Source organism: Myotis davidii, unplaced genomic scaffold (genome assembly GCF_000327345.1).
Source record: "Myotis davidii unplaced genomic scaffold, ASM32734v1 scaffold1238, whole genome shotgun sequence".
NCBI lineage: Eukaryota > Metazoa > Chordata > Mammalia > Chiroptera > Vespertilionidae > Myotis > Myotis davidii.
This window is the reverse complement of record NW_006289106.1, coordinates 554,412-574,027: the sequence shown is the minus strand read 5'-3', so window position 1 is coordinate 574,027 and position 19,616 is coordinate 554,412. Positions and strand designations below refer to the sequence as shown.

Genomic DNA, 19,616 nt, shown 5'->3' with positions numbered 1-19,616 from the left:
GGAAGGGAGATGGGGTGGGGGGAGAAGGAGAGGGAGGAGGGATGGACGGAGGAGCGGGGGAGAGAGATTGAGAGAGTAATAAACAGAGAAAAAAGATAGCAAATGGAAGGACTGGAGGAAGAATGGAATGAGGAACTGTATTAGAGAGAGAGAGAGAGAGACAGAGAGAGAGAGAGAGAGAGAGAAACAGAGAGGAGAGAGGAAGCAAGAGAGGGAGCCAGAGGGAGAAAAAGGGGGAGGAGAAAGAAGAAGAAAGAGAGAAACAGGAGCAAGGGAGGGAAGGGGATTTGAGAAGGATTCACTCCAGGTTGAGGGCAGTCAAATGTTTGGCTCTTCAGAATTTAAACGTTTTCAGGGCCCACCAAGGTGCCTGCCTGACCCTCAAAGGAGCTGATGGAGGGAGGGAGGGTGTATTTCATCACACTCTCACATAGCCTGTGTATTATCTTTAAAAATCCCCCCTTTGATGGGAAACAAATTATATCTGATTTGTATTAATTTCCGTTTGAATCTTTTGCCCATTTATCTATCAAGGGCCAGTGTTTCTTATTGATTTGCAATTGCTTTTTGTATATTAAGGCCATCGACGTGTCTTATTTGGGCTAATTCCCCCATTTGCCGTGCATTTTACCTTCTCATCGTCATCATCATCACCACCACCGTTATTATCATTACCTACAGAACATCTTAATAGTGTGGCCAAACTTCTTGATTTTTAAAATAATCTTCACTGCTCTAATACTCAAAGAATTACTTAAAAAAGAGGAACAGAGAGAAGGAGGGAGGTGAGGAGGGAGAGAAAGAAAGAGGAAAGAAAGGAACAAGGGTGGAAATGAAGAGCAGAGATAGGAAGATGAGGAGAAAGTAGAAAAAAAAGAAAAAAGGGGATGGGAGGCCTGGCCCGAGTCAGAAGCGTAATCCGCCTCCTGGCCCTCACGGTACACCCACCGCAGCTCAGGGGCCCCCGACACCGCGTGACCGTCCTCATTCCCCGGGGAGACCTGGGAACGGGCACTGCGGTCCTTAGATCGGCCATGCGCCCTCACGACAAACCACGCCCGCAGTCTGTTCAGGGCGCCATTCGAGAGCCCCCTGCAGATCTGCTGGGCAGGGAGCCAGAAGGTGGGGCACAGAGGCAGCCCCCGATTGGTCCCTGTGGGGGAGGCAGGTCCCCCAGCCTCGCCTGCTGGGCACGATCCGCTGTGAGGGGCACAGGCAGGGATCCCAAGAAGACTTGCTTCTGGATGAGGGGCTGGTCAGGCCTTTTCACCCCGACCCATCGCCTACACCCTGAGGAATGTGCTGCTAAGACTGCCGCCAGGGACCTAGGACGGTGATGGCGAACCTATGACACGCATGTCTGAGGTGACATGCAAACTCATTTTTTGGGTTGATTTTTCTTTGTTAAATGGCAATTAAATATATAAAATAAATATCAAAAATATAAGTCTTTGTTTTACTATGGTTGCAAATATCAAAAAATGTCTATATGTGACACGGCACCAGAGTTAAGTTAGGGTTTTTCAAAATGCCGACACGCCGAGCTCAAAAGGTTCGCCATCACTGGCCTGGGAGCTGGTGGCGGCTCAGCCCGGGGTGCTGTCTTGGAGCTGCCCGATGAAGCATGGCCCTTTAACTAGGCCACGCACCCCAGGGTCACCAGGAGAAGCGAAAGACACACAGGGGAGTCACCAAGTCTACAGCTATGGGGGCGTTCCCACATAGGGAACGGGGTGGGGTCCGAACGCTCATGCACATCTGTTTCCTGGTTGTTGTTTAGGGGCTCCCCACAGAGACATGGAGCAGAAGGAAGATGAGATGTCCTGGCAGGGCTAGTCTACGGAAAGCAGCAGAGCGAGGGGCCGTGACTGAGGAGGCAGAAGGTGTGCAGGGGGGTCCCTTCTTCTTCCTCCACGGTGGGCGTCATGCAAAAGCCAACCGCAGCTCTTCCCAGTGGCATGCGATGCCTCCCACGACCCAGAGCCCGCGATCCCCATCTCTACACCATGAGACCACGTCCTCTGACCTAACGGGTGGCCCCAGGCCGGGGGAGGGGACCCAAGAGGCAGGTGGAGGCCCCGAGAAGAGACTTACGTGAAGGCAAAGGCCACCAGGGCCCCACTGACCACTATGAAGTCAAGAATGTTCCAGAGGTCGCGGAAGTAGGCACCCTGGTGCAGGACGAGCCCCAGGTCAATCATCTACGGGGGCAGAAGAGACAGGGCTCAGGCCGCTCACCCCCTTCCAGGGGCGTGGCTGCCAGTGGGATCACTTCCTCCTGGACGGATGGGGCAGAGGCCAGAGGACCTCGGGGAGGAGTGAGAAGCCCCCACCCATGGGAGCTGGCCCCTCATGAAAGGTAGCGTTCACTTGCTGATCCTTAGGCCCAAACCTCGGGGTCCCCGTGGACTCCTCTTTGTTTTCCACCCCACATTGGATCCCAAAAATCTGCCCATGTCCTGTCACCTTATCTGCTTCCACCCTTACCTGGCCCCCATCATCACTGTCTGGGCCGGCACCATCATCTGTTCCTAGTTCTCTTGGCTCCCACCCACCCTCCCTCCTCTGCTCTGAACCCTCTATGGCTCCCATCCACCCTTTACGTTCCCTCCAAGCCTGTCCTTCCCACAGACAGCAGAGGGCGCCTGTGAGCACCCCCAGTCCAGTCACGACCCTCTGCTCTGAACCCTCTAGGGCTCCCACTCACTTGGGGTAAACGCCAAAGGCCCCCCTGTGGCCCCCAAACCCCGGCATGACCTGCCCCTGTCACCGCCCTGCCCTGGTTTTCTCTCCTCCACTCGTTCAGTCTTTCCAATCACACCGGCCTTGCTGCTCCTCAAACACACAGGCGTTTCTGACCCCCGCCTGTGCCAGGGGGCTATTCTCGAGGGAGCAGAATCCCCTGGCACTCACCTTGATCACCATCTCAAAGGTAAAGACGCCTGTGAAAACGTAGTCAAAATATCGCAGCACCTGCAGGGGATGAAAGCAGGGGGCAGTGGGTCATGGCTTGTCCCCAAGGAGAAAAGTCTCCACCCAGAGGAGCAACCCAGGTGCCCCGTGCAGCTGGGCAGGGCGTGCACAGCACAGGGGCCCCTCCCACCTCGCCTCACAGTGTAGATTCGTATGTTGTGGAAGAAACGGTCCAGCAGATGGCAGCAAAGTCCTAACAAAATCCCTCTGTTAGGCTGGTTTGCTGGCCAATGGGAAGGGCACCTTTTTAATCTGCCCAGGCCAGGTGGGGTCTGCCTGGACGAACAATGTCCTGTAGCCTGGGTCCCCTTCAGGCCACATGTCAGCACGTCTCTGATGTGACGCTGTTGTGAGGACTGTGACCGTGTAGGCACAGTTAAGCGCAGGGGGAACTTGTCCGATTCTTGTTGAAGGGCTGATAATTACAGAGGACCGCCACCAGAGGGCGACGGCGAGCACCGGAGTCAGGTCAGGACCTTCTCCGCTCAGAATCCTCCGTGGCTCCGACCTCACTCCAGGTAGGAACTGAAGTCCACCCCATAGTCCCCAAACCCCTGCACGATCTGCCTAGTCACCCCCCTTCCCTCACCTTCTCTCACTCTCCCCCTCACTTGCATGGGTCCTGCCACCTTGGATGTCCTCACCTCAGGGCCTTTGCACAGGCTGTTCCCTCTGTCTGAAACGCTCTCCCCCATGTCCCACCTGATCCCTCTCTCTTCTCTGTTGTGGCTTGGTTCATGTATCACTTTCTCGGTGCCCTTTCTGACCGTCTGTTTAAAATGCCCCTTCCTGGTACTTGTGATGGTCCTTACCTAGTCTCTCCTCCACCCCCCACCCCACACTAAACACACACACACACACACACACACACACACATCACTACTTGACAAACCCCTTGTTTCAGTTATTGATAATCTCACTGTCCATGTTCCCCACAACAATGTTAGCCCCTTGAGGACAGGAATGTTTGTCCCCGTGGCATTTCCAACTCCCAATACAGGGCCAGGCACACAGTTGGTCCTCAAGAAGTGTTTGCTGAATGAAGGCGTGAATGGCTGCAGCTGCACTGGGTCCTGCGGGAGCTGGCCTCTGTGATCTGTGTGGTCACAGTTCCCATTCTCATTATGTGTGGCTTTTGAGGGGCCATCAGGGACCAGCGTGGCCAGGCACTGACTTCCTGGAGTGGGCGGCAGGCAGAAAGGGCTGGAAGGAACTGGGAAGGCAGAGGGGATGGTGGAGGGAGAGCATTTCAGTCTCGACAAGCAGAGGGCACAGCATGGCCACAGGCCTGACGCTCTGTGAGCTCTGGCAAGGCAGAGACCATCTTGTACTGTCAAGCCTTGATCTGTGCCTGGCACATAATAGTTGCTCATTAAATGGCAACTAAGTGAAACAATGAATGGAAGGAAGGGAGGAAAGCAGGAAAGGACTGGGGGAAGAGCAGGCCAGATGGTCAGGTGAATCGATTCTGGAGAGCTGAGGAAGTTGGATAAGAAGAAATCAACAGTCCAGTAAGTCAGATTCAACTATATCTAATATTTAGATCCTTTTGACCTACATAAATGACAACTTTCTATGGCTCAATCTTATCCAAAAAGGTTCTCAGTTTCATTTATCACAGGAGTAATGTAAAGCGAAGTCCCCGTGGGATTCCATTCCACACCCAACAGGTCGGCCAAATGAGAGAGCCTCCAGCATCAAGTGTTGACAAGACCAGGGAGCAGGAGGACCCCCTACGCTGCCAGTACAACCATCATATCGTCATCCAGTAGACATCTGGTCACATCTGGTGAGCCCAACCAGTGCAAATTCTATGATCCAAACACCGGCCTTACACCCCGGGGAAGGACATGCCCAGGTGTGGGGAGTGTGGGGATTCTGAAGTGGAGACACTCCAAACGCTCATCCACAGGAAGATGAACAAGCGAGTCACTCCACACGGTGGAATATTAGACAGCCATGAAACAGCATGGCTGCCGCTACCATCTCACAGCAGACGCCGCGCTGGGTGACAGGACCAAGGCATAGCATGACTCCGCCTGTTTAGCGTCAGAAACGGGCAAAAAGGAATTCTAGCGTCTAAGGACACATGTGCGGGTGGGAAAATCAGAGAGGCTAAGAAACGCGCCTTCCAGAGGCGGGGCCATGGTGACCTCCAGGGCAGGGCTTTCCAGGGTCGACACGGCCAACGTCTGGGCTGGGAGCATTCGCCTAGGCCAGTGATGGCGAACCTGTGACATGTGTGTCTGCGGTGACACGCGAACTCATTTTTTGGGTTGATTTTTCTTTGTTAAAATGGCATTTAAATATATAAAATAAATATCAAAAATATAAGTCTTTGTTTTACTGTGGTTGCAAATATCAAAAAATTTCTATATGTGACACGGCACCAGAGTTAAGTTAGGGTTTTTCAAAATGCTGACACGCCGAGCTCAAAAGGTTCGCCATCACTGGCCTAGGTCCTAGGGAGCTGCCCTGGGCACTGTAGGGCAATGAGCAGCGCCCCAGGCCTCCACCTCTAGATGTCAGTAGCACCCCCAATGCGCCCCAAGTCATGAGAATCAAACATGTCTCCGCATGGTGTCCCTGATTTGAATGCCCCTCCAGAGGGAAGAAGAGGGGTGATGGAGTTGGTGATCGAGTTGGCACCAGAGGTTAGGGGCGGTTCTGTTCTACTTCCTGTCCCGGGTGGTGGTTACATGGGTGTGGTGCACTTTAAAGTCCTTGCTAAATGGATCCCACATGTTCTACACACTTTTCTGAGGCCTGTTCTGGTTGGGCTAATAGGAAGAACCCTGGGAGGGGTCCCTGGGCATCAGACGGCACCGTGTTCTTGACGAGGGGAGGAGGGCTTTGAGGGGAGAAGTTTCAACTGTGAGATGGAGTGGGGAACAGACCCTTTGCAACCCCTTGGGGGCTGGTTGGAGCCCTGCCTGGGTTCCCACAGTGCTGGGAGCTGCGGCCCTCTCCAGGCCCCTTCCCTTTCTCTGGTCTCCTGGAGTAGGCAGGGCCTTTGCTGAGCCCTCTGGAGGCCCCTCCTGTGGCCTGGGCCCCTGAGGCCCCGGGGGAGCTGGGCAGATAACCAAGTGTGGCTTCAGCCCTGCTGCTGGAGCTGGTTTCCTCCGGGAGCCGTGTTCTAATTATTTCCTCCCATTTTGCTCCCCAACCCCGGCCCTGCAGTAGGGTCCCCAGGAGGCCTGCCCCGCCTGCAAAAGAAGGGAAAGTGCAAGGTGAGCTGCCAACAGGAGGCCTTGATTTATGGGGCCTTCCGGCCTCGCCAGGCTCCTAACCTACTTAGCGAGGATGAGGGCCTCACTCCCAGTGGGAAATGTACCTCTGTGCTGGGCAGGGGGAGCCGTGGGACAGGAGCTGGGGAGGAGGCAGCGCTGCCAGCCCAGCCTTGGCCACACCCTTGCCTGCCTACCTCTGTTTCCCCTCTCAACCACCGGCACACACTCGCTCCCCATTGGCAGGCGGCCGGGGGCCAGACGCAGAGCAGGGGCTCAGTGAGGGGAGGCAGCTGAACACACACAGCAGGTTGGCCTCCAGGGGAGGTCACGTTGGAATTCTGCTCTGTGACCCCGGACCAGTCACCTAACCTCACTGAGTGTTCGTTTCCCCAGCTACCTATCCAATGAGGATACCGGGCGGGCTGGTATGTCCAACGCCCCGGGTGATGCCTGGAACACAGCAAGTGCTCAATTAACAGGGGCTGTTCGCAGACTCAGGACTGGCCAGAGAGAGCTTTTTAGTTCTCCAAAAAGGCTAAAAGTTGCCCTAGCCTGAGGATAGAGCTCAGTGGATAGAGTGCTGGCCTGGAGACTAAAGAGTCCCGGGTTTGAGTCTGGTCAAGGGCATGTACTTGGTTGCAGGCTCCTCTCTGGCCCGGGCCCTGGTCAGGGCTCGTGCAGGAGGCAACCGATCAATGTGTTTCTCTCACATCGATGTTTCTCTCTGTCTTTCTCTTTCACTCTCCCTAAAAATCAGTGGAAAAATATTCTCGGACACACACACACACACACACACACACCAGGCTAAAAGTTTAGGCTGTGTTTCTGAGTGAAAATATCCTCTTTCAAAACTTCATGTCAAATGGAAGTCTGCTTGGTGAGACCTGGCTGCCTAGGGGATTGCTTCTGGAGCACCCCCTGCCTGAGTACCCCCCCCACCCCCCACATTCCACACAGAGAAAGCACAACTCCACATTCTCTCAGCCTCCCGGCGCCCCCTCCCACCCCCCGCCCTCCCCCGGGAACTCTAGCCATTTGCAGCCCTAGCCACCCTGGGCCATCGCTTCTTCACCGGGTGCACAGAGCCACTGCCTCCTCCAGGACCCTGCTCCCCAGAGCAGCCCCAAAGAACCGGAGCTTCCCCTCCCAACCAGCACGCCGTCCACCCTGGCTGTGAGCCTTTGGATGCAGGAGAAAGTGGCCCGAGACCGAGGAGCCGGGCTGGGAAGGGGGTGCGGGGTAGGACTCACGTTGTTCCGCGGCGCGTTGGGCTGCACGGGGTCCTCGGCCGCCAGGGCGATGCTGCTCATGGCGATGACCATGAGGATGCACATCTCAAAGTAGCGCAGGTTCAGGATGTAATGGCACAGGCGGCGAAGGCTGTGGGGGCAGAGGGGCGTGGAGAGGTCCACTCAGACCGTGGGCTTGCAGCCCTTCCCTTCTGTCACCTCCTTCTGCCACCAAACGCTCCCCGAGATCCCTCAGTCCCCAAGTCCCATAGCCAACAAACTATCCAGCTCCTACATCTGGGGGTGTACAAGGATCCTAATGCCCCAAGAAGGCAGGGGGCCCTCAGCTAGGGAGGATCTTCACGTGCCCTGTATGTAGGTTTTTATTACTTCCAAACAACCCTCTTGGAACAACTGAATCCCAGGCTACATTGTCCTTGATTTTGTAGGAGATGAAAAGGTTTTTCACGCAGAAAATGTCCTGTGGTTAAATAAAACCGGGGAACTCTGGGTTAAGTAGATTTCTTAAAAAAAGAAAAAAAAGAGTTGAGTGACCATAGCAAGTTACTCCGGCCCTCTGTGCTCTCATTGGTGACGTGGCCGTACAATTGGGCCTAACTCACAAGAAGGTGGGAATCAAAGAGTTAGTGGTAGGGGCTCCAAAAAGTTACTTAAATTATGAATCCCAAGCCTCATTAGAGCCTTTAATATGCTAATGGAATAATACTTAAGAACTAAACTTTTTAAGTGGAGCTAAAAATAATAAACACGGGCTGTATGCACGGCAGCGGGAATGAGGGGTTGAGAACAGGGTGCCGGAGTCAGCCTTGCCTGGGCTCGCCCAGCTGCTTCCTGTCTGACTCTGGGCAGGTGACTTCCCTTCTCCCGGCCTCAGTTTCTTCATCTGTCCAATAGGACTAAGGGCAGGACCAATCCCACAGGGTTATTAGGAGAATTAAAAATAAAATAAAATTGTAAAGCACTCAGAACCACGCCAGGCACAAAGTAAGGGTCACGTAAGTATTTCTCCAGTAAAACAGGTGATGCCAGCTAAATGAGAAAGTGAACGGACAGGGTGAATCCCACCCAAAGAGGCAGGTCACAGAAAGCGGTCTCCCCCCAGCCCCACCCCAGCTTATGGGACACGAGTTTGCTTTGTCCAGAGCATGTTGAGGGACCAGAGTTTCAAGAAATACCCTTTGGAAGCACGTAATCCTAACATGATGCTGAACCCCATGACAGGCGTGCGACGGACTTCTCTCCTGGGTAACCCATCCTCCATGAGGATGCCCGAGTCGAGGGCCAGGGAGCTGGGGCAGAGAACACCCGCCCACAATGTCAACCCGCGAGGAGCCGGGGTCAGGAGTGTGAGGCACGGGGCCGTGTCTGAGAGGCACCCTCTTTACAGACAGAGCAGACGCGGATGCTCACGACCATGATTTCCCGCCGATGGCAGGAGTGGGTCTTTCCCAGTGAAAGCGGTGCTTTATGACAAACTTCTGTCTTATGTGACTCAAGAAAAGGGTGTCACTGAAAAATGTGCTCCATGGTCCCGTTCGGTCTTGGAGGTCCCTCTCCCCCATCACCCCGTCTGGTCTGCTCTCGGGCCCGACGTGCGCGGTCCCAGCTGCAGGTCGTACTCACGGGTTGGTCGTGGAGAGGATAAACATGGAGCTGTAGGGGGGCATGGGCTTGGGGCCGTCTTCCCCGGGGTCTTCCTCCTCCTCCTTCTTCTCTTCCTCCTTTTTTGGCAGTGGGTCTGGATTGGCGTTTTTGTTCACTGTTGGGACAAGATCCAACACAGGGCTCCTGCCACAATTTCCCACAAGCCTCTGGGCTCCTGTTCACTCCCCAGAGCAGGCAGTAAGCTGCTGACACGGATACCATGTGCCAGGCACCATATTATGTCGTTTGGTCCTCACATAACCCTATGAGGTTGGTGCTTTATGATCCCCATTTCACAGAGGAGAAAACTTGAGGCACAGAGAGGTGAAGTGACTTGCCTAAGGTCACACAGCTGGGACTTGGCAGAGCTGGGATTTGAACCTGGGCAGCCTGGCCCCAGAGCGTCGCTCTCAACTACTCTACAGCCTTGAGTCTGCTGGGACCCTCACAGGATATTAACACAGACCTGTCCCCATCTCATGATGACCTTCATACTGTCACTTGAAGGCAGGCAGGGTAGGTCCAAATATCCCGACTTTACAGGTGAGGATACTGAGCTCACCCACCATCAAAATACAGGGTTTCTCCCCATTAACACACCCGTCTTGACCAGGGCCAGGTGCTACCACCCTCCCAACATTGATTCTGTGGTTTCACCTCACTCTATGTCCATGGGCAGGCTGAGCCTCTCTGAGCCTCAGTTTTTCCATCTGTAAAATGGACACAATGACAAGACCCACCGTGTAGGACTGTGCTGAGCATTTACAGGACAAACTCAGGGACTCTCTTGCACAGAACTGACACTAGAAGAGTTGGGCTACTATTATCATCTTGGAAAGTAATAAGCTCACTGGGTCATCTCCAAATTCCTAGTGCTTTTAAAGTCCCAATCTTAAATGGGGGATGGAGCGAGGGGTAAGAACTACCAGTCCCTCCAGAGCCTAGACCTGCACTGTCCAACATGGAAACGTACTGGTCCCAACGGTGAAGTGCTGTGAGCACAAGACACACAGGTGTCGAAGTCTGAATGTGAGAAAGAGAATGTCAAGTAGCTTGTTAATAATTTTTAAAATATTGATTTTATGTTGAAATGGTAACATTTTGGACATAATAAACATTTTGGGTTAAATATAACTTAGTTTATTTTGCCTACTTGTATTTCCTCTATATTTTTCATTCATTTCCTTCCTGCCACATGCCATCTCTTCTCCTCATTCTCCAATTCCGGCGACGGGCTCCCCTCTGACAGACGACGAAGCCGCTGCCCAGAGATTCAGACCTTTGCCCGGCCCGGCCCGGCCCGCATGGCTCCGTGGTTGAGCATTGACCCAGGAACCAGGAGATCGCGGTTCGATTCCCGGTCAAGGGCACATGCAGGGGTTACAGGCTCGATCCACAATAAGGGGCAAGCAGGAGGCAGTCGATCAATGATTCTTTCTCATCATTGATGTTTGTATTTCTCTCTCTTCATCCCTCTTCCTTGTGGAAATCAATAAAGACATATTAAAAAAAATACAATTACATATGTGGTCTGTGTCACCTTTCTTTTGGAAAGCGCTGGCTTAGAGAATCGCGCGACTTTTCCAAATTTCCAGCAGAAGAATCCATTGCTCCTCAAATACGGTGGGTTCCTGGCTCTCTTGTGGGGATTCGGGATGCAGGAAATATCATGAACCCTACTGAGCATCTGCGGGCCAGCCACTCTGTGCATATTATCTCATTTAATGCTCCCAGCAGCCCTGCGGGGCAGAAACTACATAGATACCCATTTTCCAGAGGAAGAAACTGAGGCCAGGGAGGTGGGATCCTTGTCTAGGGTCACACAGCTGAGCCTCTAGGGACTGGGCCCAGGGACACTGGTCGCCACCAGTGACAGTGGAGGGTGGCGTCTCACCTTGGACGACGGTGTGGTTGAGGGGCGGGCAGGCCGGGGGGATGTCCACCGCGGTGTGGTCGGGTTTCCTGGCAGTCTTAGCTGAGTTGGTCTGGGTGCTGCTGGGGTTGGTGACAATAAGGCTGTTCTCGGGGGTTTTGGGGGGGCCGGGGTTGGACGGGTTTCCCGGGTTGTTGGGCATCTGGCGGCTGGCGGCGTTCTGAGGATTGGCGGCCATGGCCGACGGGGCCATGGTGGGGCCGGGGTTGGTGCTATTCCCCATCTTGGCTGGGCTCTGGGGCAGGCCGGCGTGGCCGAAGTTTCCTTTCCCCAATGTACTTGGCACCCTGGTCAAAAAAATAAAAATAAAAATCAATGGATTCCATTGATCCTCGGCCAGCGGCGGGTCTTGGCGGCCCAGGTCCTGCTGGATCGGCCGGGTGGTCGACAGGTTGGGGCCCGACACGGGGACCCCGGAGCCCTGGGTGTCTCTGTGAGAGGCAGGCCAACGAGAAAGAACCCAGAACTGAGTTAGAATAACAGAGAGGACCTTTCTGGATGCTGCCTGAGATGCCATCATTCAAGGGTACGACTCGGACAGCGAGAGGCGCTGCCCAAGCTCCCCAGCGCCTGGCACGGAGGTTCTTGGTCCCCGTGTGAGTGTAACTAACTGCCCACCTTCCCACGCGCTGCATCCCCCGCCAGAACGGCTGTTTCCTGGGGATGCGAAGTCAGAGGGAAAAAGAACTTTCTGCCGGAGCTTGTACCACCCAACCCGAAACTTCCAGACCAGCCTTCGTGCCCCATGAGCGCCCAGGAGGACTGGGGACACCATCTCTGTCGGGGTGGGGTTGAGTCACGGCCTTAAATGCCTGTGGTATGTATGTCCCCTCCCAATACTCCACTTGGGAGGAGCAGGCAGTATGCGCACACAAACATATGACAAAACAACAACAGAAATAGTAACAGCAGACACTTCAGTAACAGACTTGTAATAACCCGCATGCTCAGCCCTCAGAGGGACAATTACTAGCACTATTTCACAGACGAGAGAATGGAAGATCAGAGAGGTTAAGTTTCTTGCCCAAGGCAACAGAGCTGGGAAATGAATGGGACGACTTCTCACATGGATACATGGGTGGTGGGCCAGGCATCCAGGCAGCGGGGGCAGCCAGTGCAGAGGGGACGCGCTCGGTGAGTGTCAGGAGGCTGGTGTAGCGGGAGGTGGGGGTGGGGGTGGGGGAATGAGACGAGCGCCAGGCAAATGTTTGGTGACTTCCTGTCGAATGATGAATGGGTGTCCCCATTTCTCAAATGAGGACACTGAGGCCCAGAAGTCCTCCAGGTCCAAACCTCCCTGCAGTCCCTGTGTCCTACCATCGGCACACTCGCCCCCACCTTGGCAAAGGCCCCGGTGAGGGCGGCTCAGGCCAGGGGCCCATCTGGCGCCTCCCGGGCCCAGACCCTCTCACTGTGTGTCTATCGTCGCTGGTCCCTGCCCTGCCCATGGATCCAGGTGGACCTGGTTCCCAGCCACCTCCCCGAGGCTTGGCTCCTGAGTGTGATCCGCTTGCCTTCACACACCTCCTTGGAACCCTCGATCCTCAGATAAGGGGCCTCATCGTCCCCCAGTTCCTGGGCCCTGGCCCTGGCCAAGTCGGTTTCCCCGGAAACAAAGGACCTCTGTCGCTTATAATCTCAGTGACTCCTCTCTCCAGAGGCCTCTGCAGTCCAAGACTTCTCTCTCTGGCTCTTTTGATTTTATTTTAAACTAGAGGAGAGGCACAGTGCACGAATTCGTGCACTGGGTGGGTGGGGGGGTCCCTAGGCCTGCCCAGCGATGAGGGCTGATTGGGGCCAGGCTGATCGGGGCCTGCCAGCAAGGGGGAGGAATGGGAGGGCACGAGGGACAGGGTGCGGGAGGTTGGCCGGCGGGTGGGAGGGACAGGGTGCAGGAGGTTGGCTGCTGGTCCCCGAGGAGGGAGCTGGCCCTTGGCCCCCCTGGGAAAGGGGCCACGTCTGCTGCCTCCCAAAGGCCCCAGTGGGGTCGGGGGAGGAGGCGACAGTCGCCAGGTTGGAATGAATGCCGATGCTGATGCCGCGTCAGCGCCCCGTCACCGAGTGGTTCCCCCCATCCCTTCTCATAGCAACTGGCTGACGAATCGTTCCGTGCTAATGGTTGCTTAGGCTTTTATATATATAGATTTTTATTGATTCCAGAGAGAAACATTGACGAGAGAGAAACGTGGATCAGTTGCTCTCACACACGTCCCGAATGGGGATCAAATCTGCAACCCAGGCATGTGCCCTGACCATGAATCAAACCTGCCACCCTCTGGTCTATGGTTCGATGCTCCAACCAACTGAGCCACACTGACTTCTCTGGCTCTTCCTAAAGGCAACCCTTGATTCTGCAACCTGTGCCTTCCACATTTCATAACAGCTTGCACTTCCTGAGTCCTTGCTGTGTGCCAGATTTCACACATCATCAGCTCATCGGATCCCTGGAATAGCCGTGGGGAGTGGGCAGTGCTGTTATTTCTATCTTGCAGACGAGGAAACCGAGGTCCAGGGACAGGAGGGCCTTGCCCAAGGCCACACAACAGCCAGTTGGTGGCGGAGCAGCTTAGAGCTCAGACAACATGGCTCCCCCGTCCATACTCCTGCCCCCGCCGGACACTGTACCTCTCTCACAAAGCAGTCTGAGGTCTCCCTGAGCCTAGCCCACAGCGGGGGGGGGGGGGGGTGGGGGGCTCGGTTCAGTCGGTCTCAAGATGAGATTCCTCTCGGGATGTTCCCTTTTTAAAAATCATCCTTCTCGCCCTAACCGGTTTGGCTCAGTGGATAGAACAGCGATGGTGAACCTTTTGAGATCGGCGTGCCATCATTTTGAAAAACCCTAACTTAACTCTGGCGCCCTGTCACGTATAGAAATTTTTTGATATTTGCAACCATGGTAAAACAAAGACTTATATTTTTGATATTTATTTTATATATTTAAGTGCCATTTAACAAAGAAAAATCAGCCAAACAAATGAGTTCATAGGTTCGCCATCACTGGCCTAGAGTGTGGGCCAACCTGTTCTACCCGAACTCGTTCACTTCTTGAACAATCTTGTCAGGCTGAAATCATGACTGCTCCCATTATACAGATGAGAAAACAGAGGCCTGGGGAAGCTGTCATACTAGAAAATGGTTCTGTCGGGCTGTCGCCATCACATACACTCACTCAAGAGACCAGAGCGGGCAAAAGACAGCATTCAGGTTGCCCTGTTCATTAAAACCAGATGCAGAAACCGAAGTTCCCCCCGACAGCACAGGCCTGGCTCCCCAGGCCCCAGCCAGAAGCCCGAATCTACCCAACACTTAACAATAAAAGAAGCTGGCTTCCCTGGGGGGCCTCCCACTGGCTAAGGCGCCAGCACCATCTTCCTCACTTTGTTTTTGTATTTTTACCTGCAAAAGGCCTTGGTGGTGTTCCGTGGGCAGAGGAGAGACAGGGTGTTTTATTTTTAGATTTGTCTTTCTGCGGGCACACAGGAAGAAGGCAGGCCCCGGAGAATTTCTCACTTCTCCGGCGCGTGAGTAGGTCACGAATCGACACCTTAGAAGACAGACTGACCTGGTTTGAGTCTCAGCGATGCCACTGACCAGCTACATGACCCTCCAGTTTGATTAGCCCCTCTCGGCCTCAGGCCCCTCATCTCTGAACTGGGAATCGTGGTAGCAGGACCTTCCCTATAACTTGGAGATGAAAGTCAAGATGGTGCTGGTTTGCGCTGTAACCATGGGTGAGGCAGCCTGTTTCTCACCCACAATAGGGCTTGGGAGACTCACCAGAGTTACTGTGAGGAACAAATGTGAGTGAGCTGAGGGCTACTGGATTCCTCCCTGTAGGGCCCTGACGTCCAGTGGAATTTGCCCTGGAGGGTTTAGAACTTGCTTGGGACCAGTGACCCTTTATTCCTGAGTATTTCCCCCCTTTGGTCTAAGAATGTCTACCCCGTGCCTGTCTCAACCTTATATTTTGGAAGCAGACAACTTGTGTCTAGTTTCCAGGTTCACAGGTGGAGGGGAATTTTGCTCCAAATGGGTCATACTCAGAGCCTCACTCATTCCCAGCTTAGGTGATGAGATCTGGGATTTTGGAGCTGATGCTGTAATAGCTTAAGACTTTTGGGGATACTGGGATGGGGAGAATGTATTTTGCCCATGGGATTGGCGTGAATTTTGGGGTGGAGTTAGAGGCTGGACTACAGTGGGTTGAATGGGGAAGAGAGTGAGCAAAGAACATATATGCATAGATGCATAACCCATGGACACAGACAATAGGATGGTGAAGGCCTGGGGTGGGGTGGGGAGTTGGGTGGAGGGGAAAAAGAAGGGAGAAAATGGGAGACATCTGTAATACTGTCAATGATAAAATAAAAATAACAACTTATGTCCATGTGTAACTTGAGAATGTGACCTTAATTGGAAAAAAGGTCTTTGCAGATGTAATTAAATTAGGATCACGAAGATGAGATTGTCCTGGATTAGGGTGGGCCCTAAATCCAATGACAAGTGTCCTTAGAAGAGAAGGGGAGAAGGCACGCAGAGAAGGCCCTGTGAAGACGGGGCAGGGATCGGAGGGAGGTATCTACAGCCAAGGGATGCGGGACCCAGGACTGCCAGCAGCCCCGGGACAAGAACCCTGCGCCCGGATGGTGGGCGTCAGCTGTAATGTGTGGGTTAAGTGAAAGAAATTCAGAACCAATATTCCTCCAACAACTTGCACAGCCCACAAATGGGTTTCTAATTCCAACCCACTGCTGGTGCTTTTGTAGAAGTTGTCTATGAAAACCTGGCTGGGAATATTCCCGCATTTATATATATAGTGGCCCAGTGCATGAATTCGTGCACATTGGAAGGAAATTAATTAGGAGAAATATTTTAATACTGCTATTGGCCCTTTCTCTATCATATAAGTGTCAACCAAAATCATGATCGACAATGACAGATCAAAACACATGCATGTGATTGGCGCCAGCGAGAGCTTCATATATATTGCACATGCGTGAGTCAACTTAGCCTTTTATAAATATAGAACAAACTTGCTTAATTAGACCTGCTTTCTGATGTAGCTAAACTTTTTCCAGCCCAGTGACCCACTCCAGGACTTCTGTGAGGAACAAACGAGATGAGGCACGGGAAAATGCTTCACAGACATTGGTTGCAGTGTGAAATGTTTCCACCTGGCTATAAAGCAAGTTGTGTTCCTGGGCTGAAGAAACTGCAAGGAGGCTAGTTGCTAGGGAGAGGAAGCTGGGCATTGCTACGTGACATCACTACCTGGATGGGCACTTATCGTATTAGCCTTTTATATATATAGATTATATACATAGATATAGATATAGTTGATATCTATCTATCTATCTATCTATCTATCTATCTATATGTTAAAATAGATATCCCTATGAAAAAGCAGGCTGAGCTAAGGTATCCTTTCAAAGAGAAGCTTTGGCCACTACCCAGTGAAGCTGTCTAAATAACACAGCAGGTAGAGGGACAGCCTCATGCATGGGACCACGAGCCCCGTTCGGATGGAAAGGGGACCAGCAGGCCTTGCTGTCTTGTTCTTGCTGCCTCTGCTGGCTCTGTGTGTCGTGGAGTTTTAACAAGCTCAGCTGACAGCGGCCTAGTATCAGTCTCCAAGAGCCTTCATTTCTGAATGTCTCCAAGGAGAACCTAAAAGGGGCAGAAAACTCGGAAGTCAGGCCCCTTCCCCGCCCCCCCTGGGGATTTGCCATCATCTGCCCTGAATAGGCAGCTGGTTGCATAATGCCTGTCCTGCACCGCGTCCCTTTGCCAGCGAATCACTGCAGCCTCCCTCCGCCGAGGGCTGTGGACGCCGTGCCCGGGGCATGCTCAGGCCCCAGACCCAGAGGATGGCCCTGCTTCCTTGTGCCCCACTCTCCTAAGGACCCATGTGTATTAACGTATTTAATCCTCACAACAACCACCACTGGAGGAGGTATCAGCATCAGGCCCATTTTAGAGATGAGGAAACTGAGGCCTAGAGAGGCAAAGGTATTTGCCCAGTGTCATCCAGCTGGGAAAGGGCTGAGCTGGGCTCTACTCCTAGAGATTTTAAGGTACAGTGCTACTCAATGAAGAAAATGGGGGCACTAGGTAACTTGGGGTGCATGGAATGGGGCTGCTGAAGGGAATGGCTAAGGCCCAGCGGGGGTGCTGTAAGAATCAGGGTACTTCCCCATGCAGGATAAGCTGTGAGGCTCAGAAGTCCAGTATCTCACTTCTTGTTCCTTTTGGGCAGTGGGATATCACAGTGATGAGAGCAGGTGGAACTAAGAAGCAAAGAACTGAGATGTTAATTCGGGGTGGGGTGGGTGAGGGCGCAGGTCTTGGCAGAGTCCCCTGTGCTCAGTCAGATCTAGCAGAATCTCCTCACTACTGGGGCGGGGGGTAGTGGTGGACGCTCTGTGATCCAGGTTTTTACTGGAGTCAGGGTAAGCTCCATCCTCACTTTGGTCACCTGGGTGCCACTGGGCTCGGCTGCCTGGTGTGGGGGACCTGCGGCCGGAAACTATTGAATGATGTGAAGTAGGATGTGCTTCCACACACTTTTCACTGGGGCGAGCCAGTGAGATCCTCAGGGGAGGGGGGCATTTAAAACTGGGGAAACTGGAGAGGAAGTGAAGTGGAAATGGGATGGGGGAAGCAGAGGGAACAGAAAGAAAACAATCATATATAGGATCAGTAATCTGGAGAATGAAGAACAGTATCTGGGAAAAGGCCCAAGAAACAAGAGGAAAAATGCAGGAGGCAGACCTCTTAGGTAGGGCCACTGGCTTCGCTGGAATATAGAACCCAAACATCATCTCACTGTATTCTATTCTTGAATAAAGTTCTAACTTTGCCATTCTTATTTTTCTTAAAGCAGATGAATGGCTCCACCTCTCTCAAAGTGCCCGGATCTTCATACCGTCTTATTTCCAACGAGCATTAGAACCGTTTTACAAGCCGAACGGGTGACGCCTCTGGTGGCCAGGCCGCTGGACACCTCTGCTGATACGGCAGCGAGCAGCCCTCCTGGTCTGGGAGGTGAGCCGGCCAGCCGGGCATTTGTGTGTGGGAGAGAGGAGGGGATGGGGCCGGCAGTGGAATACAAGGAGCCAGGCTGTCATACTTCTGCTGCTGGCTGGTTGCCCTTAGGGAAGCCCCCTTTTCTCTCCAGGCCTCAGCTTCCCCATCTGTACAAAGAGTCTGAGTGAACAATCTAAAGACTACGGATCTAAAGTGTTTTTGTTTGTTAATCATTACCCGAGGATATTTTTCCAATCATTTTTTTTTAGAGAGAGTGGAAAGGCGGGGGAGAGATGGAGAGAGAGGAACGTCTATATAACAGAGACACATGGATTGGTTGCCTCCCACACGAGCCTGGACTGGGACCGGGGATTGAGCCTGAAACTGAGGTTATGTGCCCTTGACCGGAATCGAACCCAAGACCCTTCGGTCCATGGCCTGACTGAGCCAAACCAGCTAGGGCTAAAGTTGTTTTTTAATGTCTGTGATTCTTAAAAATACTAGTAATAGCTAAAACTTATTGAGTATTTGCTACTACTAATAAAAATAGTTAACATCTAGCCCTGGCCAGTGCGGCTCAGTGGTTGAAGTGGCGGCCTGAGCACCAAAGGTTGGATTCCCAGCCAATGTTGTGAGCCTGGGTTGCAGGTTCAGTCTCCGGCCCCATCTGGGTGAGTGTAGCAGACAACCAATCGATGTGTGTCTCTCATACGTTGATGCTTCTCTCTCTCTTTCTCTCCCCCTTTTCTCCTTCCCTTCCTCCCTCCCTCCTTGTTTTCCCCCCTCCCTCTCTCTCTTTTACTCTTTCTAAAAATCAATGGAAAAAATATCCTTGGGTAAGGATTAACAACAACAAAGTTAACGTCTACTGAGTGCTTAAAATATTCATACTAATAATAGTTAACATTTACTGGACACTTATTATAAGCCAGGCAGTATTTAAAGCATTTTACATGTACTGACTAACTCATTTGAACCTTATGTCTAGGAGGTAGGTACTGTACTTATCCCCCCTTGCAGATGGGGAAATAGAGGCCCAGAGAGGGGAGGTGACATACTGCAGGTCACTCAGCCAGGAAGGGATGGGGCAGGGAGTGACCTCCGGCTCCTGAGTCCTGGCCCTTTTTGCCATCAGGCTGTGCTGCCATTCTGTCCCTGTCATTCCGCCTCCTTCAAGAATGGGAGCAGGTATAATACGAAGGATATTTACAGTAATATTGGGAGCAATAATAGTAACAGAAACAGCGATGCACTGGTCCTTAATTATGCAGTCCTGTGCTAAATACTTTATTCCGCCTACAATTACATTGCCCCGAGAGGACTCAAGGCCCTGCTGACCCACCCACCACTGTCCCTTCAAATTTGTTGCCTCTCCTCGCCCTCCAAACGGCAAACGGCAAACTGGCCTCCTCCTGGTTCTTTGGTTTGGGACACTTTCCTTCCTTCTCCAGTTAGTTAGTACATGTTAAATGCCCGTTCCCTGCAGGTACCCGACCGAACCCACAGCCCCAGCTTGGTCTACAGTCGGCACTTAGTAAACACTGAAGGAAGAATGAATGA

At 52.9% G+C, this 19,616-nt stretch overlaps 1 protein-coding gene across 1 annotated transcript in view; it reads right to left on the bottom strand.

Moving 5' to 3' along the window:
- CACNA1A (calcium voltage-gated channel subunit alpha1 A) overlaps positions 1–19,616 on the bottom strand; it is a 259,443-nt gene that overhangs the window by 73,407 nt on the left and 166,420 nt on the right. The window contains exons 21-25 of the mRNA XM_015562412.1: positions 10,992–11,461; positions 9,077–9,212; positions 7,454–7,583; positions 2,914–2,973; positions 2,095–2,201 (exon numbers count right to left, since the gene is read on the bottom strand). Coding sequence (XP_015417898.1) covers positions 2,095–2,201; positions 2,914–2,973; positions 7,454–7,583; positions 9,077–9,212; positions 10,992–11,461 — 903 coding nt within the window. The remainder of the gene's footprint in view (positions 1–2,094; positions 2,202–2,913; positions 2,974–7,453; positions 7,584–9,076; positions 9,213–10,991; positions 11,462–19,616) is intronic.